General features: G+C 31.8%; 1 protein-coding gene across 7 annotated transcripts; it reads left to right on the top strand.

Moving 5' to 3' along the window:
- Nucleotides 1-299: 299 nt before the first annotated feature.
- Gtpx (Glutathione peroxidase homolog with thioredoxin peroxidase activity) lies at nt 300-6,506 on the top strand. 7 transcript variants are annotated; one of them, XM_065360248.1, is made up of 7 exons: nt 300-535; nt 657-786; nt 2,926-3,035; nt 3,125-3,269; nt 3,371-3,516; nt 3,599-3,683; nt 6,044-6,506. In XM_065360248.1, exons 1-7 carry the CDS (start codon nt 447-449, stop codon nt 6,074-6,076), a joined length of 738 nt encoding a protein of 245 aa, XP_065216320.1. In that variant the 5' UTR covers nt 300-446; the 3' UTR covers nt 6,077-6,506. The 7 variants fall into 7 exon arrangements, with proteins under 7 accessions (XP_065216320.1, XP_065216322.1, XP_065216324.1 ...); XM_065360250.1 differs by lacking the exons at nt 300-535; nt 657-786 and adding exons at nt 1,448-1,630; nt 1,906-2,013; XM_065360252.1 differs by lacking the exons at nt 300-535; nt 657-786 and adding an exon at nt 1,450-1,630.
- Nucleotides 6,507-25,001: the final 18,495 nt, after the last annotated feature.

Raw genomic sequence — 25,001 nt, 5'->3', positions numbered from 1 at the left:
TGACGGTGAATGAAAAAGCATTCACTTTACTTTTTCATGCTTCATTGCTTTGTTTTGTTCATGAGTGAAAAGTGAAACTAGTAAAAAACTTGAATCAATTAAAATTTAAATAAAAATAAATTTGAAAATCAAGAAAAATAAAAATTTTAAAAATTTAGTCGACTACCGCAATATTATAATGCTTTGTTTGTTTCAAAAAAAATTTTTAATTTTTTTTTTCAAAATTCCGAATCCGAATTCCGATCCTTTGAATCCTGAATTCCCGCCTTTTGTGAGCTGTTATCACTGATCCTTTGCATGGTTTTGTTCCTGAAAGTGAAAGAAAATTCGTTGAAACGTTTGTGTGCGGTTGAAATTTTCTGTCAATTCTTTTTCGCAGATTATTCTGTTATTCCAGTGTTATTTTATCGTTTTCAATCCTTAGAAGTACATTAGAACTTATCAATATGTCGGAAAAAGCAACTCAAGCAAAAGGAGCTAAAAAGTCAACAAAACGCAAGCTGACTGAAGAAGTGCCAGAGCGAAAGTCTGCCAGGTAAATACTGAATAATAAAATAGCATCTGAATTGGTTTTATGTTGATTTGTCAGTGTCTTACCAATAAAAGTATCTTGTTTAAATGAATGAAATTGTGTTCACGATTGATCATTTTTTCAGATTAGCTGGTAAAAAACCAGAAATCGTTCCCTCTTCTAGCACAACTGCCAAAAAAACCGTTAAAGCTGCTACGAAAAAACGAGGAAAAGCTGCACAAAAGAAAGTCGAATCCAAGGAAGAGGAAGACGATGCAAGTGAATTAATTTGTCAAGTTTTTTAGGATAAGATGATAATCATCGATTGTTATTGATTTAGAAAATCATTAGCTGGGAACTTTTTGTTTGGAATATCCATTTTCAATTTCACATATTCTGTTAGTTCTTCAAGCTCATTACAATTCAGAAGTATTTTATACCAATTCATCTACTACAAATCGTGGTTTAGAGGGTTGATATTTGATCAAGTCGTTGATAGAATTTTCGGTTAGTCTGAGTCTCCAACATTAAGTTTAAATCTTCGTGAAGTATAAACTTTTTTGGAAATCAGATTATTCAACTATTTTCATTACATTTTCGAATATTTCTTTCAGTTGCAATAGTGCAATACAGTGTTTTTTTTTTTCAAATTTCAAAACCGAAAAACTCGTAAATTATCTCTATCTTTTCCAGTTTCAATCCATGAGTGAGGAATGAATATTTGGGAGTCATCATCCATCATGTCCTGTTTGTTTCGTCCATAAATTTTACAGAATTCGAACACCCCACCCAAAGCAATTTTACATCTGACGAGCGAGAAACCATCATTACGGATTTTATTTTTTTATGAACTCATTCGCCGGTCCGGTCGCCATCTTTTCATGTCATGATATTCGGTTCAGCCAACGTAAATAAATAAAAACTGATAATTATTTATCAGTTCTCTCTTTCATAACAACTTGCAACCGGAAAATGGCATTGAAAGTCTGAATTACATTAGCAATAGCACTGGTTGAATCGATTTTTTCAACAATTTCGACGTTCATTTAAATAGCAACAATCGTACGTGATTTTATTCGGTCAAAATTTACACAGCTGCGAATTAATTTACTATTACAAGTGAGTTCATATGTCACAGTTTTATCCTTTTATACGTACCAACTATGCTTTTATGATTCCTCTCGCTGCAATATCGAAAAGTGATTTTAGAATAAAACCATTTTATGCATTATATGGACGATGAAATGAAGTGCAATCTATGGTATATTTGTATCGCCATATTCGGCGTCGTTCTCAGTTATATTGTTTGGCAGTTTTATGATATCTTCGATGTACGTATAATGTATAAAAATTTTGTTTAAATAACGCAATATTTTTCGTCCTTAATGTTATAGTTCATTATGCTAAAGAGCAACAAGTGAAATAGTAAATGGGCAAGGCAAATATGAACTATGAAGTTTGTTAATATCAGGTGTTTATTTAGTAGAACGTTTTGTATTCGTGTAAGTACCCATTTGTCGATGACTTCCCGTTGAATTTCTCGCTATTTAGATAACCACTAGAGTGATTGATCCAAAAATGACATTATAACGCTTCTTGTTTGATGTTTCCTCGAGCTGTACGTAGCCTGACACTAATTTGCTTGATTATATTTTGGAAAATTACTCCTATAACGACATATGTATTTCAGTAGTATTCCTTAGATATGTTGAGGTACCTATCATTTATGTATTGTCAAATATTTCATCTAATTTCATGTAGATGAAGTTTGCTCTCATTCATAATTTCATATCTTATGTCAGTTATGTCAGTTTTTTTTTTTTTTTTTTTTTACAGCAGAAGCATCAGACTTCTATTATTTGTTTAGAAGCACGATTTCCATTTTCTCCGTTATCCTTATAGGCTGAAAAAATTCCATTTCAATAAATGATTCTAATCATTCATGTCGCCCTATCTTCAATTACGAATCGATTTTACATTAAAATATCGTGTTATATTTTCGCATGGTAAAATCAAAATTGGTTTCTGAATTATTAATCGACCCTGAGAGATAAATACTATCATAATGTAATTTAAACTTACAATTTTGTGATTTCTAATGTGTACGTTGTACAATTGTACGTAATCCGGTAATTCGTTACCTGATATTACGCAAAGAAAATTTCGACTGACTCGATGATATTTTAAAGATCAAAGTTTTATTATTCAGATTCATTACCCAGAAGTCTGTAATTTGTCGTCAACGTTACTATCGTCCTTGTTAAAATATTCAAAATATTTGGGAGTTTAAATTTCATGTATTTTTAATTACTTACACCAATTTTGTCAAGTATTTCGTAGGTAGGCTTTTATTTAAGCGTTCAGTTAGCGAAAGAATTGTTCGTAATTCGAGTGTGGTTTTGTTTGTTCTGCAGGTTTCAGAAATGGCCGATCAACCGGAATTCGATTGGGAGAATGCTAAATCGGTTCATGATTTCACCGTACGAGATATCAAAGGCGAAGAAGTAAAATTGGACAAGTACAAGTAAGATATGAACAATTTACATTCAATTCATGTTACAGATTTTAATTTGAAAATTTACGTAATACAAATACGATTTATTTAATTAACAGGGGCAATGTATTGCTGGTTGTAAACGTTGCATCAAAATGTGGACTTACTAAATCCAATTACGAACAGCTGGTTAAAATCGACGACCAATTACGTAGTAGAGGGCTTAGGATTTTAGCTTTCCCTTGTAATCAGTTTGGAAAACAGGTAACTACACTTGAAATTTAAAATACTCGTATTATACAAATTCAGCTCTTTATCGTGTAATGAAGCTGTTTCGTTTCTTAATTCCAACTGATTTGTCGTAGGAACCTGGAGACGCAGATACCATTTGCGAGTTTGTCAAGAAGAAGAACGCAACGTTCGATTTCTTTGAGAAAATCGAAGTCAACGGTAAAAATGCCAATCCTTTGTACAAATACCTGAAAAAAGAGCAACCTGGTACTTTGGGAAAGTATGTATTTTGTTCACCGTTTTTTTCTCCCTTTTAAATTAATAATTTTTCTGATCGTGTTTTTGCGTGTTTGTTGCTACAGTCTCATTAAATGGAATTTTACCAAATTCATTGTCGACAAAGAAGGTAAACCGGTGGAAAGACATGCTCCAACAACATCTCCGGAGGTAACATTTGTCTTTATTCTTCATTTAATGTTATTGTACTTAGCAGCTTGGTATACGTAAAATTAGAAAATGAACATTTTTTTTGAATTCAAATTCAAGTCATAAACCTAAAAAAAAGTTTAAAAATTGAAATTGGCTCAAAAGTCAATTTTTTGTTGTTAAATTCTCCATTTTAATTTCTATTAGTGTTCTTTAATAATGAATGGAACTCATCCGTTTTCTAATTTTTTTTCGTCGTTAATTTTGCTGAGATAATATTTTAGCCTAGTGCCATTCCCTATTCACATCTGAATTTGAAAAATGATAACGAAACCTTGAATCCTCTTTCTAGTACAATAATTCTTTCGAATAAAATTATAATTTTTTATAACGAGTCAAGTAATTTGAAATTGAAAAACAAATTATTAAATAATTCATATTGTAAAATTAGAAAGTTGAAGACCTGAATCGAACGTTTTGGAAAAAAGGTTCACTACTATACAGAAAAGATTACTCGAAGGCAAAAATTCAAAGTTCCGTTGTTATGTCAAGAAATGCCAAAAGGTCTCGCTTTTTAATCGAAAAATTGAAAAAAACACAAAATCTCCAATGTTCTACAAAGATTGCGAAAAAGTATATTTTTTGCCAATAATCGCTTTAAAAAGTCCGGGTTTTTCTTGAAATTATCAATCGTGCTTATTGCCAAAAAATTCCAAAAAAGTCTTACTTTTTTCCAAAAAATTGCTATTGCTTCTTTACCTTAAATTGTCAAGAACTACGGAGAAGTGTCATTCTTTTGCCTAAAAAATGTAGAAGTCTTTCACTATTCGAAACAAATCGCGATAAAATATGTATATAATTTTTTTTTCAATAATTCCCAAAAACTAAAAATTGTTGTATTAAGTATTTGTAAAATTTTAAGTTTTGTAAATTTTTTTTTTTTTTTTTTTTCAAAAATTATTTTACTCAAAAGCTTTGTTTTTCTGGCAGAAATTGCCAGAAAAATTATTTTTTTGCCAGTAGTTAATTTCCAAGAAGTCCTACTCTTTGCTGAAATAATTGTCAATGTTTTGCTTTTTGCCAAAAATTGAAATAAATTCTCACCTAAAATTGCCAAAAATTACAGAGACGTGTGATTCTTATCCCTAAAAAATGCAAAAAAAAGTCACTTTTCGGAATAAATTGCAAAAAAATATAATTTTTTCCCAATAATTCTCAAAAATTGCTATTTCTTGCCAAAACTGACGAATTTTTCTTTAGAAAACATTCTTGCATTTCAGCATAATTGCTACAGATTTTTACCTTTTTTTTTCAGAAATTACTTATCCGATCCAAAAGCCTTGCTTTTTTGTCTGACATTACCAAAAAGTGCCACTTTTTGCCAATATTTCAAAGAAGATCTTTTTTTGGCTAAAATTATCAATATTTTATTTTTGCCAAAAATTGTAAAAAATTTTCTTTTTTTTAACAAAATTGTTAAAAATTGTTTTTTTGCATACAAAATTCAGTCACTTTTTTCAAAAACTATCCCAAGTGTTGCTTTTTGCCAGAAGTTGCCAAAAAGCCCTTCCTTTTGTTAAAATTGTTCAAGACTTGTTACATATATTTTGCCAAAAATTGACTATTTTGCCAGAAATTTCAAAAAATCTTACTCTGTTGCCAAACATTTTTTTTTGTTTTTTACTAAAAAGTTTCAAAATTAAAAATTAAAAAATGAAACATTTCAGATTTTCAATTTGCGATATTCTGTTTTACTTGGTATTTTTTTGTGATTTTTTTTCTTTTTCTATATTAAAATGTTTCGCTCACGTTTTGTCACTTTTGCTTACAAATACCAAAGTTGAGGACTTGTTTTGAATAATTGAGTGCGAGCACTGAAAATTTGTAAATAATAATAAATTCTTTCATTTATTTATTTATTTATTTATTAAGAGCCATTTACAGCAACTTAGGCTAGGGGCTCTATATTGAGATAAACTTATAATTAGGGTATACCTACAACATATTTAGAAATAAAGTTACAATTAGTACAAAGAGATGGGCTATCTGGGTTTTAAAATTTTTTTATCTAATTTAGTTGAGTATAAAAAATTTGATGACATTGTATATTATGAGTGGGGTCATCAGAAAGAAGGACTTGGTTTTAAAAAAAACTGCTCCTTAATTTCGAATTATGCATTAATCAAAAGTAATTATAAACACCCCCCCCCCCCCCAAAAAAGGAATCTTGTGAATAATTTCAACATTCGTCATTAGTGTTCATTTTTAATATTTTCGTTCATTTCTTTTTGTTTTGTTCATTATTCAATTCTATTATATCTATTCTAAGTATTTCAATTATCATTTATTAATGGAAATTTTTTTCTTTTCCTGTTATTTAGTCGCTGATCCCGAACATCGAAGCATATTTGTAAAATACAAGGCGAGGTTTTATGGGATTCTCTCCGAGTTGACCAATGACACATTTTAATCGCAATTACTTACGCATCAGTGTTTTTAAGGGTTTTGTTTTTATTTTTGCATAAGTTTTTTTTTGTTTTTGTATGAATTTATGTTGTTCAAAATATTAATATTCATCTTAAGTAATACTTGATTCATTATTGATTTTACAGTTTGTAATGCCATAAGTTTAGAATTAATTACATACGGATACGTAGGAATGTAGAAAATGTAACGATCACATCACTTGTTTCGCTCAAAACCTGTTGATTGATTGATTTTGATTTTCCTTCTAGTATTATTTTATAGATTTACGTTCATATTTTATTTTTTCCAAGTTTGACTTTTACTGAAATGTAGTTGAGTACACCTGTGAAAGTACAATTTGTGATAATGCGCTTTTAATTATTCGGAAAACCATAATCAAAGATCACAGCTTTGAAAAATCATTTTTCGCAAGTTCGAGCAGGTACAAAAAAGAAAATAATATTGATTATTCAGAATATTGTTGCACGTTTGAACATGTTTTTGAAGTAAACGTGATTGATCGATCCGGATTGGTGGAAATTTATTTTTGATAAAAGATAAACAAATCGATCAAACGAATTGTATCTGTCAATTTGCTCTTCTATCCTTTTCTGATCTATGTCGAAATCGAAACAGTGACGAATTTGGCGCCGAATGATGGTCGATCTCATCTCAAGTGCGTGGTTCACGTTGAATCATAATTTCGTTATAATTATCGGAGTGAGTTATTAATTAGATGTGTAATTACTTTTATAATTCCGAAAAATTGGCCGGCTGATTAGTTTTCAACTCAAATTATCAGAAATTCTACGAAATACCTTCGTGAAACATGTACCAAGACGAGCTGTTTATCGTGTTGGTAAGTTCTTCATACTTATTTATTATACTACGTCAAACTTGTTGATTATTCATAATATTCAATTGATAAATAAGTAATATTTTCGAATGTAATCGCTTCACGATGAATAATAATTCTCAAACGATCAAAATAACAGAAAATTGAGTTCTGAGCTATCATGTGAGTGCTGGGGTTACCAGCCATGCTACCGTTCCGATGGATTTATCAGTCAGTTCGATGAAGTAAAACCCCATTCCAATTATTGATCCTACTTTATCAACCATCTCCGGTTAATGATTGATCATTTCGAGTATAATATGAAGTAAGGTTTAATATAACTACGGTTCAGCTTTCGAATGTATGTAACCGTAAGATACTAACTGAACAAGTTCGATGATTTGGTCACATGTGTAACTCGTACGATACGAAACGATAACTTTAACTTATTTGAAATTTGATAAGTTTGATGAATTCTATCCGTCGATTATGGTATTACGATTATTTATTGGCAATTCCAAGTACTAGATATGGCATATATATTATGTATTCTATGAAAACCTTGTTCTGTATTCACTGTTTGTATTATACTTGATTTTTGGCAGGTTTAATTTCATCATTCGAATATCGGTTAATCATATTCAGGCTTCAAGTATATATGATCAATATATGGAAGCACTTTGCAACTTTAGACGTTGATTTTTTTTGCAAATGTTCAGCCCTCTGATGTTTTTCGCGAGAATAGTTGGAAGTTATAAAACTTTCCCCTACGGTTTCGCTGACGCTATCACATTTAACGCTGATGGAAATCCTATACAGAATATTCCATTCTGTGTATGTTCAGCCTTCAGTGGTAATCGATCACACATTTCGAGTTTATATTGATGAAGCTTTCAACCACAACTTTCAATTTGTTATCGATTTCAACATTACCCCGGTTGAATAAGTTTCACAATAACGTGTCAACCGATGGAAGATTCATTAAAACGTATGTAACGGAATAATTAATACGTACAGAATACACACGTTATTGGTGCAATATATTAAAAAAATTATTACTCTCTGACGTACTTATATTCCTGCGTTTGAGAATTATTATACGAGTCGTACTCGTATATTTTTTTATTTGACGACATGATGGTTGTTGTGTGTTGTGTGGCTCTGGCTTTGGTGCGCAGTACACTCACTCACGCATTATAAATTGATAATTACTTATTTGTTTTAATTATAAATTACAAACTGTTCTTTATATGCACGATTATATTATAAAAGCGAATACGAATACGAGATACGTAGTTTTTGAGGGCGAGCATTTTAAAGCTAGAGAGAAGATTTTATTACGAGACGCTCTTTTTCAACCCATTAAATTCTAAAATTACCGATGGAATTTTCAAAACTTGATACATCATTTGACTCATGTGCTTTTATCCCATAAACTTGAGCACTCGTAACACGCTAATGTCTCCAATAAAGTTAATGGATTTTTCCCAACATTTTTTTTTTTTTTGGGTGAATGTGCGTATTTTTTCCACTCAGATTAGGTAGATAGGTATAGGTATGACTTTATCCTTATTCCTGTACCAGGCTTGATGAGTTTTTTAATTAAAACCGTTCCAATATTTTCGATAACGTTTAATACACATTATTTAGCATTAATTTTTACAGAGGAGTAAAAAAAAAAGGTACCCTATTTGTGAAGTGATCCGTTATCTAAAAATTAAATCGTATTATATAGGTAGATGGTATTGATATTTAGCGCATAGTTGTGTACAAAAAAGGGGTTAGAATGTGGGTATTTATGTCATAAAAAAAAAAAAGTATAAGTATTATTAATATATAAATACATGAAAGATGTTTAAATTGTAGAAAAAAATAACAGGGTGAGCTTCTCTATACGCGAAGCTACCTTAGCTCTCCGGTTCTCATTTATTAAAAATATTAAATATAAAGAACAACCGCGGTATGGTTATAAATTTAATATTTACCCCCGAGCTACGAAACTAATTTTCTGTAATTGAGTTTCACAAAGGCGACGTTCCTGTATAACGTAGATATCTTGAGAGATTGTTTGTGTGCGATAGTTAATCGCTGGAAAATATTAATTATTTGAGAATTAATTCGATTTTTTTACATGTTCAATCGGTTCGAGTTCCAGTTCCGAGTGGTAATATCAAATTAAAACTTTTATTCTAATTATCATATTGTGCATTTAAATTAATATGCAGTCTTAGACTAGGGCTTGGCGTTTGCGGTGAGAGATTATAGTGTGGATACGAAGAGTGTAGGATTTCTGGTTCTCACGCAGACTTTTTTTTTATACCTACCTATGGGTACCTGGTTGGTTTTTTTTTGTCTCGAAATTATTACTTAATGGTTTGAACTTGAGGTTTAATTCGAAGGGGTGTGATGGAAATATTGTTCATGCTCTATTTGCCTAATTGTGCTTTATGTTTTACTTTCGCTGAATTTTTACGATGGAATTTTTAAAAAATAATTAATGTTGATCGAGGTAATTTAATATAATTTCTTCAAAATTATCGTACTTTTTTACTCGAATTTATTTTGAAACTTATTATAATATTTTTTGGTGAGGTACTTGCGGGTAAACCATACCTATTTTTGTCCAAAGTAGGCATATTATTCTCACACGTGATATTTCCATAACCGTTAAAAACACCATGATTAACCCTTTGGAGGTTCTCTAGGTTTTCGGGTTAGAAAATTGAAGTGCCTTAATGAGTGTGATAGGGTACCTCGCCCAATTGGCCAAACCACAAAAAAGTCGAGCTTTTGATGAAAAGTTTTATAGGAAAATGAAAGTTTCCAAAAAACACAAATGTGACATTTCCTAAAAAAAAATTGAATGTATGCAGAATTTTTTTTGAAAAAATGAACCAAAAACATGTGTCAAAAACATTGAACAAAAGCACTCTTTCAAAAAATGAAATAAAAATTGAATTGGAAAAAAATAAAAAAACAAGGTTGAAAAAAAGTCATCTGGCAGTTCACAAATTCAGCGAGAATCAAATCTTGTTGGCAAAAATGCCTTTGTTTAAAGCATGAAGAGAAGAAAAATCTATGTCGCTAAGAGAGGATTTTTTATCAAGTCATAAAATCTTTTAGGAAATCGAGCCGAAATATGGGACAAAATTTAGCGAAATTGCGAGCTTTCTGGCAGGAGGTAACTAATTATAAAACATTTTCGCCTTTATTCACGGGATGTAGCATAGAATTTTCTTTCATTTTGGGAAAAAATGAGTATTTTATCACTTATTGGAGTATAGGAATATTAAGATGAAGATGAAGAGAAATAGTAAAAATAGTAAATAAAAATCCAAATTCATCTACGAGTTCAGTCTTTCATTTCGTTTACGCTGTGGATTTGTGTTTTTGTTCACTATTTCTCTTCATCTTCATCTTAATATTCCTATACTCCAATAAGTGATAAAATACTCATTTTTTCCCAAAATGAAAGAAAATTCTATGCTACATCCCGTGAATAAAGGCGAAAATGTTTTATAATTAGTTACCTCCTGCCAGAAAGCTCGCAATTTCGCTAAATTTTGTCCCATATTTCGGCTCGATTTCCTAAAAGATTTTATGACTTGATAAAAAATCCTCTCTTAGCGACATAGATTTTTCTTCTCTTCATGCTTTAAACAAAGGCATTTTTGCCAACAAGATTTGATTCTCGCTGAATTTGTGAACTGCCAGATGACTTTTTTTCAACCTTGTTTTTTTATTTTTTTCCAATTCAATTTTTATTTCATTTTTTGAAAGAGTGCTTTTGTTCAATGTTTTTGACACATGTTTTTGGTTCATTTTTTCAAAAAAAATTCTGCATACATTCAATTTTTTTTTAGGAAATGTCACATTTGTGTTTTTTGGAAACTTTCATTTTCCTACAAAACTTTTCATCAAAAGCTCGACTTTTTTGTGGTTTGGCCAATTGGGCGAGGTACCCTATCACACTCATTAAGGCACTTCAATTTTCTAACCCGAAAACCTAGAGAACCTCCAAAGGGTTAATATTTGGTTTCTCAATACAAAAAATATCGCATGTTTATAGGTAGGTAGTAGGTAGGTACATCAAATCCTATAACACAAAACAAAACCATTCTATCTATATCTTTTTTTCAATCTGTAACGGCACATTTAAGTAATTACACGTTTAGGTAATTAATAATTTTGCTATACAAAACCTTATTATAAAAATTGCGGGTTTCCTTAGTTAAATAAAGGAACCGCTGCAGCCAATTAGGTACGAACCGGTTATCTTGGCAGACGAAAATAATAGAATTTCAAGCTGTTATTTCTTATAACATATTGCGGATGAAAGTAGAAAAATTTGTTTTTAAATGTGCCTGTATACATAAGAAGACTATACCTATAAAAAGGCTAATTAGATGGCAGAACTATTCAAACCCTCGATGGTTTTCTTTTAAAAATAGGACTAGGTTGTATAGATAATAAATGGAAAAATGGTGTCACATGCCTTGTAAGTTGTAAGTGTACATGAATAGGTAAATATCCTGCTCTTTGCTGGGATGAAGTTCGTTTTATGATTTTTAGTGGTTTTATTATTTTTTTTTAATTTTTGCGAAATAAATTAAAAATTTTATGGAGCAGTGATTTTATTTCTAATTAAGAAGATGAAAAATTTTGATTTGAAACTGTTTGCAAATTTTTAATTAAAGTGTTATTCCAACGATTTGTTTCAGATTTTGGTCGAAATGTTCGAATTTTATCATTTCTATTTTTTTCATTTTTGCTGAAAAATGCCTGGTAAGATCCTAATTCTGCTAAAAAAAAATTATTTTAACCTGTGTCTTTCAATTTGAGCAAAATAAATCTTCAATTTTTGGAACATTTTTCCAAATCTTACATGGAAAATAATCTCATGTAAATGCGATGAAAATGAGTAAGAAAAAATGAAAGATTTCTAATTTTGCTAACTGAAATATATGATACGTATATTGATATGAAGAGTGATATTCCAAAACTCGCTTTGTCCATTTTTATCAAAGTTGAGTTTTCAGTGGTACCTGGTAGATGAAGTATTAACTCACATTCCTACATCATCAACCTACCAAAATGAGGTGTTAAACTCACATAAATAGCCAATTCACTAAAAATTAAAAAAAAAATAATGTTCCAAAACGCGCTTTGTCCATTTTTATTGAAATTTTTTTCAGCAGTATTTAGTGGATGAAATGTATACCTACACTCCTACATCGTAAATCCACCCAAATAAAGTGCTATAAACTCGCCTAAAAAGCCAATTTACCCGTTTAAAGGGAAACTGTTTTTCCTCTCTCCTGAAAAGTTGTGAAAATGGACAAAGCGAGTTTTGGAATATCACTCTTCATATATATTTCGAGTTGATACGTATTACTCTGGGCATGAATTTGAGCCGTATGGATCCTTCGAAAGGATGTGTCAGGGGTTCCCAAAATTGCACCAAATTTGGTCTAAATTCATGTTTATAGTGTAATTCGGCTTCTTCTTTGATGAAACAATTTTCACCAAAGGAATAAACCGCTTTCCAAATGGTTTTATAGCCATGGAGCAGCAACCATTCACTAGAATAATTCTGAAAAAAATACCAGTACTGGAGAAAATACACTGAAAAATGTAAAAATAATTATCTTGTTTTGTGCAGATTTTGTTCTCTTCTCCACATTGATTTGAAGTTTTCAAAGTGGATTTTGAGATATTTGTTGGGGTCAAAAAATGTGAGAAAATTCAGGTTCATTACCCTCAAGCATCTTCACCTTCACACCACTAATTTTGAAATCAATGGGCTTAAAACAGCCACCGATAGTGTAAAATCCTTGAAAATCGTGTTTTGAGAGTACCTACTGTCTCCCTGTGGGCCGATGGAATTTTGGGAAGGTTTATGTGCACCAAAGTTATTTAAAATAATGAAAATTTGTCGAATTCAATATTTTTTTGTTGAAATTAAAATAAATGTTTCCAATATATTGAAAGATGTGAGGGTTTTAGGCCCCGATCCTGAAAGAATCATTCCATGTCAACTCAACCAAAAAAAGACGATTTTGAAAGTCATGTCTTTCGATTTCGCTCAAATTTTTTTCATAATATGTACCCATCCAGTAACTAAGAACCCCGCAATTAGTTTGGTCCCAGCTCCCTCAGGGGGCAAGTGGGGTGGGGGCTTCCATTATTTTCACATTGTCTCGAGGTACTCAACTTCAGCAGCTCATTCCTCCAAAATTATGATACTTTGATCAAAACTGATTTCACAGTTCAAAAGGGCATTGCATTTAGAACTTTTTAAGCATTTTGAAATTTTCAAAAGCTGAAAGTTGAACTTTCAAATTGAAAGTTCAAATTTCAAAATGGCACTGTAAGTAGGAGCTATCATTTAAAATTTAAAAAAAATTTCCATAGATGTACCTTTTGATGCTTTTTTGGAATATTTAAGTTTCGAAATGGGATCACTTAATGGAGGAGGAGCACCCCACCCCCAATTTTGAGCGAAACTTTCGGAAGAAAATCTGGGGCATGTGATATATCGAATAGTATGTTTTTGGTGACACTAAACACGAATATGACGTCCGATTTTTGATAGGACCCCATCCATAGCCCCCAGCACCTCCTCAAAGGGGGTAAAAGTTCAAAAAAGTGTTTTGTTCGTGCGACACATGGAATAGTATGTTTTTGGTGACGCTGAACACGAATGTGACGTCAGATTTTTGATTGGATCGGTCCTGAGGGATCTGGGACCAAACTAATTGCGGGGTTCTTACTTACTGGATGGGTATACATATATTGTAAAAAAAATTTGAGCGAAATCGAAAGACATGACTCAAAAACGTTGTTTGATGAGTTGACATGGAATGACCCGAAAGGGAATGCTCATCATTACAAATCGCCTCAATTTTAAGAATTATTAGGTAGATATTTCAGTAATTCTTGAACTCTTGTCATTGCATTGACTTATTTGCTGATCCTGAAACTAGAAAACACATGAAAATAATCGCTCAATTGATCATTCATTTATTGTTTCAGTACAAACCAGAGAATAATTTTGACCTTACGTAACATGAGTTCATTTAAATGAGGTGGAGGGCACGTGTCCCAGAATTTTTAAAAATTATGATGATTTCACTAGCTTGAAAAAAATGTATGCTGAGAAAATTGAAAGAAATAATTTCAAATGTAGTAAAGAAGGGCTTAAGTATTAGGGAGCTGCAAGGTCCAATTCAATGAGTATCCCAGTCTCGGAATGCGTTTTGCTCATTATTTATCAATTTTTCTCATTTTTACCTCTGATAAAAAGCTGTCTTTTGAGAAATTTTGAGCTTACTCAACCCATCACTTCGGTAAATTATTAGTTTTTCTCCTATTCTGTAACTAAGGAAAGAAGTTCGTGTGACTCTTGGTTGGAAATTTTCGATGCAAAATTTGAATTTCGAGTCCTGTTTAAAAAAGTGAGCGAAAGAAGGGTAGATGAAACCTTTTTTTCTGATATGAGGCTACATCTCAATTTTGATCAAAACCAAAAAGAAGATGATTGAATCGATCAGATCCGAGTAGATCCAATCCGATTAAAACTCTGATCGGAATCTGATAAAATCTGGTCATATCTGAATGGATCCGGGGAATGTATTGTAGAGGCTGATCCAGTCTGATCAGTTCTATTCAGATCTGGTCAAGGTCAAATACAATCAGACGAATCAAGTTTCCCTCATGGGATCTAATCTAATCCGATCAGTACTTTGAATTTTTATCCAATCTGATCTCATCAGATCTGGTCGAATCTGGTCAAGTCAAATCCGATTCATGAATATGAAATATCCGAATCTGATCAGATCCAATCATTTTCCCCTTGGAACCTATACCTACCTTGTTTCGATTTATGTAGATTTACCTGTACTGTCGTTCATTATTACAATTAATGTACTTACCTACATATTTGTTTTTTTGTTTTTTGTTGCAGTTTTATGAAGTGAAGATCTAATTTCCTGGCGTGAATTTTTGTTGGAGCGGTAACTCTTCAAAGTAAACTACAGTGAAGTGAAGTGAAATAAATTTTGGTGTGGTGTTGTGTGCTTCTTTCCAAGGATTTGTAACTCTTGGAAGAAATATAATCAGTGTTGTGTCGCGAAATATGTATTAAAATCCGTTTTGAATAGTGTTGTGAGCTTCATGTAGGAGATGTTGCTCTTCATGGAGTATTAGTGTTCATATTTGATGAAGTAGCCTTTTTCAATCATCTGTTCGTGGTCCAATAAATCGGAGATGAATCCAGATCCAGTTCATTTTGTACTTTCCATTCCCCAGCGACTGGTAAGTTGAAGCTTCTTGCCTGTGAAATTGATTATGTTTTTGTTCATTATAATAATGTGGTATACAGAGTGAATCAGGAATGATTTGGTTCCTTCAAGTGTGTTAAAATGCAACCAAAGTTACAGCTTGTCATGAAAGTTGCATATCAATCAGATTGCAGGGGTACAAAATACCTATTGCATTTTAAAATTTTTTCAAAACACATTCCCTATCCCTTTGGGAATTTAAAAAAAAAACCATGGTTAGTATCTAACGGATTTTTTTGTTGAAAAAATCACTACTCTTTCACTAAGTACCTTTTTTGACCAAATTTCTAGAAAGCTCTCCATTCGACCCGCCCACCCCCTCATACAAAAAAATTAATAAATCCAGATTTTTTACAGAAAAATTTTCAAAAAAATATAAGCCATAAGGTACAGATATGCTGATTGGAAAAAGGTTTTTGCCTTTAATTTATTGTTTAGGGTTGATTTGCAACTAAACTTTTTTTCCCCCAAACATTCAAGTTTCAAGTTTTGTTTTTTGACATAAATGTACAAAGCACTATTCTCATTTCCAATAATTCCTCACAATAAAATTACATTCAGAAAATTGAAAAAATTGTCAATTACAATACCCCCCCCCCCCCACCAAAAAAAAACCAACATTCACTAGGAAAATTCAGGGTTTCCTTCTTCTAGCAAAAATTTCGGCATTACAGAGTCACAGCTGGGACTGTGGGAGCTTCATCTTTTTATGGGAGGAACATCCTTTGTTTGTAAAGGCGACTTTTAAGAACAGAACATAATTCCAAGATCTTCTTCCATATCTCCAATAATCCCTTTTTGACTTGACCTCTTCATTTTTCTAATGATGAAAAATGCATTGGCATGTAATCATTTAATTTAAAAAATAAACAAATTCCCATTAATTGAAACGAAAGAAATTACTATCGAAGCAAAATTCATTTCATCAAGAAAGAAGTAGGTTTACACGGTAGGTATTTTAACATGCCACGAAAAAGACAAATTGTACGATTCGACGTCGTCATCAACAAATAGTTGGAACTTATAAAACTCAAGGTCTTGAGTAGGTACCTAACGACAATTATTCATTTTGTATTTTTCCAAACGTACATATTTGCTTTGCTTTTATTCGAAGTATGTGAAAGGGTATTTTTACATTCCGTAATTATAACGCCATTACCGTTTCAAAGGATTAAAGAAGTGACTATAGAATATTTCCAAGTACACGACTGAAATATATTATGGGATGGCTCGAATTTCCAATTGTAATGTGTATGCTTTGATAAGCACCTTATGTTCGTAAAAGATACGCTTTTGATTACTAAGTATCTACGTGAAATGATTCATATATTCTGCTCCCTATATATTTACGAGTAATAAAAACTTACATATATATATATTTTTTTTCGTAATGGAGGATCTGTGGGTAATATAATAACACATGTAACTGAAATAACGAATTTAAATAAAAGTATGAATGAATCATGAGACTTGAGAGTTCTAATGAATGCCATATGAGGAATTAAAAATGGGTGCAAGTTGAGTAATAATTTTTTTTCAGGTTATGATGAATGTTTTTTTAATCAAAGAATGGAATATTTTTTGTATTTTTAAAACTTTTACCTTTTTTAATTTTTTTTTGTTTTGAGAAAATAAATTCATTGTCGTGAGAATTTACAATTTTTTTCACTGACAAATCAACAGATGGTCATTTCTTTAAAGGAATTAAACAAATTTTCATTAATCTGCCTCCTAAAAATTTTTGGAATTTGACTTAATTTGTCAAAATGTCAAAAACAAATTAAATTACTGCAGAATGAGATTTTATAGCTCAATTTTTGAGTTTTCAATAGTAAAATTCGGATTTCTCTGATCCTGCTAGCTCTTAAAAATGATTAGACTAGTGATTTCTTATCAATTTTTTTCAATTATGGAATTACTCGTTTCACATCTTAAAAATTAATTATGGTCAATCTCTCTCATTAAAAATAAAATTTAAAAATTCCAAATAAATGCCCAGCCACAAGGGCAAATCAGTCACATGATCCTGGTATAATCTCGAAAAAATTTCTTATCGCCAGTTTATACTTATCGATTATTTATTGTTTGCAAAATACTCAGGTAAAAATCGGTTAATTAATATAATATAGTACATATAGGTACAAAAAACACATACCGGTGGAATTCAGTCGGTGTGTCAAAATTGACCCCAAAGTAGTAAACGTACAATGCTCGAAATCAGTCTCACTGCACGGTTAAAATCTACCTTATTATATCCGTTCATTGGTCTGGAATTTACCTGCATCTATTGTACACGTAAAAAGTACTCGGCGAACAATATTAATACCCTAATACGCGTTTACCAGAATACGAGCACAATACCTGGAAGCATATGTAAAATGTATGTAAGGTCTCCAGCGACGTACTTATAGATTATAGAAAAAACCTGGGCACTCGAAAAAATTTGCCAGTGTGGGAATTTTTTTGACAGTGTACTGTACTCGCCTACATGTCGTTATAATTATATCGCAGGATAAAAATAAAAATAATAATGGTAAAAAAAGAAAAAAAAAGGTGTATGAAAGTACGTTAATGGGAAATAACCGCGAAATAAAGAGATTTAACACACTACATTTTTCATGGTTTCTTAAGTTTTCTCTTTTTAAATTAACCGTTCCTGGTTCTTGTACAAGTACATTGAATTGAATGGCGCCGAACTACTTCACCATTTCAAATTCAGGTACCGGTGATTTTTTTTTCTTCATTAATCGAAGGTGGTAGTTGAGTAGCTGGTAGCGTTTTGTTGAGGAAGTAGGTAGTTAATTCGATTCAATTAGGTTGCCAAAGAAATGGGCGACAGATATCGATCTTATATGTGCTATATCTTACATAATGGAGGTGTAATTTGTATTTCCATTATGGTACCTTATTTTTTGCTTCGAAATCTAACGGAAAATACAACTTATATGTAGGTACTTGATGCATTTAAATTTGAAAAATTAAACGATTTGCCCCAAGTTCAGTCGTTTAATATTTTCTCAATGCTGCTACTGCGATCCTAAGAGCATATTTTTCTCTGATTTTAAATTCAGTTCAACATCACTAAATCATTATTACGCATCCTTATTGATATTTAAGATCGGTGGCGACTGCCGAGCCTCGAGGAGTAATTACGAACCTACTACTGTATTGAAAATCAGCAAAAAGGTTTCGAATATTGCCCCTGGACTGTTAGACTGGGTGGTTGTAAATTATACTTTGATAATAATAGAGCACCTTATCCGCAGACTATGCCAATTCATATAAAATCACAAAGTGTCTACTGTTTTTGGTCTGGTGGGTGCTCAGACTCGCTATATATCTGGATAATGGTGTATATTTTATCATAATTTGTTATTTTATATTTGATTTTTTTGAAAATTCGGTAGCTAATCGAGCATACCAACCATTTCAAAATTTAAACATTCTGTTAGATGATATTGTTGTGCACCATGAGAAGGGCTACAAAGACCTGGGGCATCACAAGAGCCAATGAGGATCACATGGATCGCTTGGACTGCAAAGGAGACTTGACTTCCATTTTTTAAAGCAAAATTGTTGAAAAAATCCACTTTTTTTTCAAAAATCACTCAAAATGTTCACTTTTTTGCTAAATACTGGGTATCTACTAATAACAAGTAGTGAAAGTAGTGATTTTAAAAATGGTTAGTGAAAGTAGTGTAAAAGTAGTGAATTTAGTCAAAAATGTAGTGAAAAAAATGGAAAATTCAAACCTTCAACAGAAACTTTCAAATCATTAAAAAAAAAGTTGATGGTTGATGAAATTAAAAAATACTTTGTGTACAAATTTGTCTCCCAGTTTCAATTTTTTTGACAATTTTCCTGTGAAAAATTCGGGTTTGTTGATTTTTTTGTGTGTGTGGTGGATGGGGGGGGGGTCGAGTAGAGAGCTTTCTGAAAATATGGTTGGAAAAAGTAATGATTTTTTCAACAAAAAAATCTGTAAGATACCATGAAACATTACCAAAAAGTCGGTCCAATAAAAATTGCGAATATTTTTTGGCCAATAAATTTTCAAAACGTTTTGCTTTTTGCTAAAATTGTTGAAGTTTTCTTCTTGCTTTTTAGCAAAATTGCCCAATATTCTCACTTTTTTTCAAAAATTATGGCAAAGTCTCGCTTTTTCGCCAGAAATTTCCATACAGTAGGTATAACTTTTTTTTTACCAATAATCATTCCTAAAAAGGTCCTGCTTTCTGCTGAAATTGTCAACGTCTTGCTTCTCGTGAAAAATTATCAAAAATTTTTCCTTTTCAAATCATTGTTTTTTAGCAGAAATTCCAAAAAGTCTTTTTTTTTCCAAAAACTGTCTAAAAATTTCACTTTTTGCCAGGAATTGCCAAAAAAAAACTTCGTTCAGTCAAAATTGTCAGCGTCTTGCTTCTTGTCAAAAATTTTTCCTTTTCAACAAAATATTTAAAAATTTTTGTTTTTTAACAAAAAATTCCAAAAAGTCTCTTTTTTCCAAAATTTGTCCAAAAATTTCAGTTTTTTTGCCAGGAATTCCCAAAAAAACTTTCCTTTGGTCAAAATTGGCGAAGTTTTGTTTTTTGCCAAAAATCTGCATTGTTGCTAAAAATTGCAAAAATTGCTAGAAAATTTCGCTTTTTCATCAAAAGTTTGTAAAATAGGCAGTTCAAATTTTTAAAATTGAAAACCAAAACATTAAGACTTTTGTAATGTTCTCGTTTTTTTTCTGAAGGGGAAGGTATTTTTCAATTTCTTGAAAGTTACTTTTTCGAGCTTCTTTGGTTACTAAAATGGACTTTTTTTTTGAAAAAAATTCATCTTTTCTCAAAAATTGCCTAAAAGTTTTTTTTTTTTACAAAAATTCTTGCTTTTTCAAAAATTGACAAAAATTTGCCTTTTTTTTTCTTTTTGTAAATAATTCCAAAACGTCTCACTTTTTTCCAAAAATTGTCTATAGCGTCGCTCATTTCCAAACATTGCCAAAAAGTATTCCTTTATCGCAAAATCGTATAAAATCATAATCTATTCATCAATTTCTAATTGCCAGAAAGTTGATGAAATTTGTCACTCTTCCTTTTTGCCAAAAATCAATTGAAATTAATTTGACAAAAAAGAAGCTTTTAAGAAATTTTGTAAAAAAAAAAAACAGTACTTTTGCTTGGCAAATTTTGAAACAAAAAGAGGTCTTTTTAAACAGAAAAGACAAAAATCAATGCTTTTTGAACGTTTTGGCAAAAAAAGCACTTTTTTGGCAGGTTTTTGCAAGAATTACGACCATTTGACCATTTCATCAAAAAACTGTGGGTACTTCCTGAGGAATTTAATGAAAAAACATTACAAGTTTTCGTCAACTCGCCAAAAATTGACACTCCGACAATTCTGACAATAAAATTGAATTTTTTGAGAATTTTGACAAGCACAGCTTTCTTACTAAATTTTGGCCAAAAATTATTGTTTTTTTTTTTCCTGTTAAAAAGTAGCTTACGAGTTATTACTATGAAAATTGCAAAAAAATATTTTGTTATTATTTTTCTAAAAAATTGTCGATTTTTTCTGATTAAAAAAATCCCAAAAGTTTCATTTGCTTTCAAATATTGTGCAGAAATCACGCTTCTTCACCAGAAATTGCCAAAAATGTATCCATTCCTTTTACTAAAAAAATTGTCAAATTCAGACTTTTTTATCAAAATATTGCAAAATAAGAACATTTTACTATCAAAAAATCAACACAAATCAAAAAATACAGGTTAACTTCTAAAATTTTGACCATTTTTGAATACTCTTTCAATTTAGCGTTAACTGGTTCGAAAAATTTTCTGTCAGCTGGAATATGCCTCTCTCATCAAGCTATTCAAGCTCTACACATGGAGCAAAACAGATCATAATTTCATTTTCGTCTTTGAATCTTTGATAAAGAATATCAAAAATTTTCCTCAGCATAACTTATTTAAATTTCGACTGTCCTATTTTCAAACCAATTCACTTTTAAAATCATGAATAAGTATAATAGGTACATGCATTATGAACTGGGAATCGTAAACTTTATTTCGAATATTACGCCATATTCATTGTTATTTCAATTCCCACTGCTGCGATAGCGCTTTTTTTTTTTCATAAAAATTTAATCATTGAGAATTTCAATCGAATAAACGAATTCCATTTGATAAATCAATCTGAAATCAATGGGATTTTGAAAAATTGAAAACACTCGCTCCATTGTTAAAAGTAAACACCATAAAAAAAACATAACATTTTGAAACGAACGTATAATTTTTCCATACTCTTTCCCTCTCTTCTAAAGCTTTTCCAATTCATTATTATAGTGCGAGAAAAAAGAACTCCGATCGAGTCTCCGCGCCAATGGCAGAAGGCGTGTGTAAATAAAAAGCGAACGATAATTAAATGAAAGAATTAAAATTTCACACCCTCTCCTCAACCCTTACACAGCTTGTCTGTTTCGGTTCGAATAAAAGAGAAAAGATACTTCGCCATTTTTTTTCTCTCTCTCTAGGTACCTATCTATAGTATGTGCTATTGATGAGCATCTGTAAATTTTTGGGATATATTACTCGTGGGGCAGATGAGAGAGAACAAAGCCCAGCAATTTTATATTGTAGCATCGATTCGGTACAATATCGCGTTAAAAAACAATAAATATTAATTTTTTTTTCTTGTTAAAAGTAATTGCGCGTACGTGTCAACGACCTCAATAAGAAACGTCATGTACACAATACGCACTGCGTGTGCAAAAAGGGTGCGTCACTATTTAATCTAGTAAGGGGATGCATAGAAGTCCCCCTGCCTCTGCCATCGACTCCCCCCCGCCCCACCCTCCTTCACCCTGGAACCATAATGTTAAATGTCATTATAGCCCTTCCATGGCAGCCTTATTTAGCGTATTGAGATCAATACTTTCGTTCATCCCGGGCCAATACACCGAGTATAGAGATTTTTTTTCGGCTAAGGAAACCATTCGGGGATGCTTTGCAGTTTGGGAACAAGCATTTTGTTCGACTTTTACAGCGATATGAAATTTTGTCTCGTACTTTGCCGAAGAATGAGTATCGGATTCATTTCCACAATTGTAATAAGTAAGTAGAGTAGTGCAGTGGTGAGATGAAGATGAAGAAATATGAATTGGAAGTTTTGTACATAAAATGAACTTTTTTCTTTTATAGGCGTTAAAATTTTTAGATGTTTTTCTCGTTCGCGTTTATAACGCTTTATCGTTGGCATTTTTACGATTTTTGTATTCCTTCAATTATAAGACAAATAAAATTTAACTGCCGCGTTGTTAATATCGCCAGTTAAAATTTTTATTAATGTCATTGAAAAAAAAAGGCAATTTGAAATTTTATTGTGAATTTTTATTACGCGATAGTATCCTTCTATAAATGTGCGAAACCGCGGCGAAATTTTACTTTTGCTTTTTGGTGTGAAAAAGGAAAAAGAAGGAGGATGATAAAAAGCTGAGAAAAAAAGAAGGATGGGATGCTGCAAGAGCTAGGAAGCAAAAGGACTGCAGAGGAGATACCTACCTGTACGGCGATCATCGAGCATCCCGAGAACTCGGTTATATTACATCAATTACCTAGGTTACGTGAATGATCGTCTGAAGGTTGCCCGTTTTCAACCTGAGAGCGAGGAGACTCCGGCCACACAAACGCATACACAAGATTTTGGTCTGTATCTACGTAACTAAGGTCAATCAAACACCCTCCCCCGAGTTCAAGGCTGCTGTTGCGTCGAAGTCGAACGAACTCACGCTGGTGTGTGTGTGCGTTCGCCGAAAAAGGAGCTCGCAGCGAGGCAGAGAGGAAAGAGAATGGAACGGAACCGAACTTCGAGACAATTACCTCCTCGTTGTTCTATTATTTTTAAGGGGAAACGTTTCCCCAGCGATTCGTTGATTTATCATCATTTCCCCTACCGTCATAATGGTTACGAGTTCGGAAACTGATCAGTGGTTCTCAACCTAACCTACGCAGTACTCTACTCTACGCTACGCACGACTTCGATGCTTACGTAATTGTTTCACGTTGCCATTGACGAGAGAGAGGTACGAGATCGTCTCACACAATCGTTCGTGATGGATTCTCTCCTTCTCGTTCTTGGGCTGCGTTACTTCGCGCTCCTCGCTATTTCTAGGTCAAGCTTGTTCGACTTGGAATAATTGAAATCGAAATCGTCTTTATTGAATTTTTTTCCCTTTCAAGCAGTTGTACAAATACTATACGTACTTTAGAACAAACGAACGCAAGTTGTCGAATAATACAATATTTACGCAGCACTGTACGCCATCGATTTTTATTTTCGTTCAAAGATTTTTTTTTTTATAATTTATTATACCTATCAGACAATACCTACTGGGTTCTATTGTAATTTTTTTATTTTTATTCTGAGCTACTTAAGATTTATTAACAGTTTTAAAGCTTTGCCAATCGATCGATGTAATTGCATAAAGGTGTAATTAGAGAGCGAATTATATATTTCATGCATTATTTTCATCTATGTACTATAGTACTTACTTACTAGTTACTTTTACATGGGTGTTTCAATTATTATTACAATACAACTAAATGCACAAATGGCTTTTTAATTGCGTTTGTTGGTTGTATACTGTTGCAGAAAAGTATCCATGTTTTAATGCATTTTATCGAAAACGCAATGCTGGAAGGCAATTTGCCTGCCACGATGCTGATGTCTGAACTGGAGTGGATTTCATGGATCTGTTCATCACCTAGGATTCTGTGTGCTGTGGAAAAATCGTTATATTCATCAGCAAAGTATATCCAAGTAGGGTCCCTTTTTGAAAATATTGCACATTTTTAGTTTTTAGTGTTCATCAGATCAACTTCAGAAATGAGGTTCTATAGGTTTTTATGTTGGGGAATTGAATTGCTTTGAAGAATGTAATAGGGTACCCTGATTGATTGGCCAAATCACAGAAAAACTGAGTTTTCAAAGAAAAATCATTTTGGAAAATGAGAGTTTTGAAAAAGCTCAAATCCTTAATTTCTGAATTTAATTTGGATTTTTCCCCCCAAAAATAATCCAACAATGTAAGTAAGTAAAGAACATAAGTCAAAGGCACGTTTTGGAAACATTTTTAAAAAACTAATGAGAAAAAAAATAATAAGAATAACCACAGTGAAAAAATAATTTGGCATTTCTTAAATTGAGCAAAAATAAAAACTTGGTGCAAGAAATGCCCTTGTTCAAAAAGTAAAAAAAAAAAACAAACAAAAATCTTGGCTGCAGAGAGAAGATTGTTTTATTCAGTCCTAAAATCTTGTGGGAAATCGAGCGAAATATGACACAAAATTTGACGAAACTGAAAGCTTTGTAGTGAGGGTACCTACTGTTATCATCAACAAGTCACGAAATAGATTCACTTTTCTGGCAGAAATTATGAAAAAATATACTTTTTGCCAGCAATTTCCAAAAAAACCTGTTTTTTGCTAAAATTCTCTAAATCTGAAAATCTCAATCGAGTTTCGTTATATAAATTTTAATTGGAATGTTCATTGTTCAATATTTTTTTTTACATTTGTACCTAATTGAAATGTTTTGGCTTTTTTGGCGATTTTTTTTCCTGCACTGTAAATGTTTTGTTCACACCTGTAATTTTTTTGGTTACTTTTTTGAACTTGGAGAAAAAAAATCCTATTCCTATAGATTCACGAA

The sequence above is a fragment of the Planococcus citri genome, chromosome 4, assembly GCF_950023065.1.
Source record: "Planococcus citri chromosome 4, ihPlaCitr1.1, whole genome shotgun sequence".
Lineage (NCBI taxonomy): Eukaryota > Metazoa > Arthropoda > Insecta > Hemiptera > Pseudococcidae > Planococcus > Planococcus citri.
This window is presented reverse-complemented; position numbering and strand designations above follow the sequence as displayed.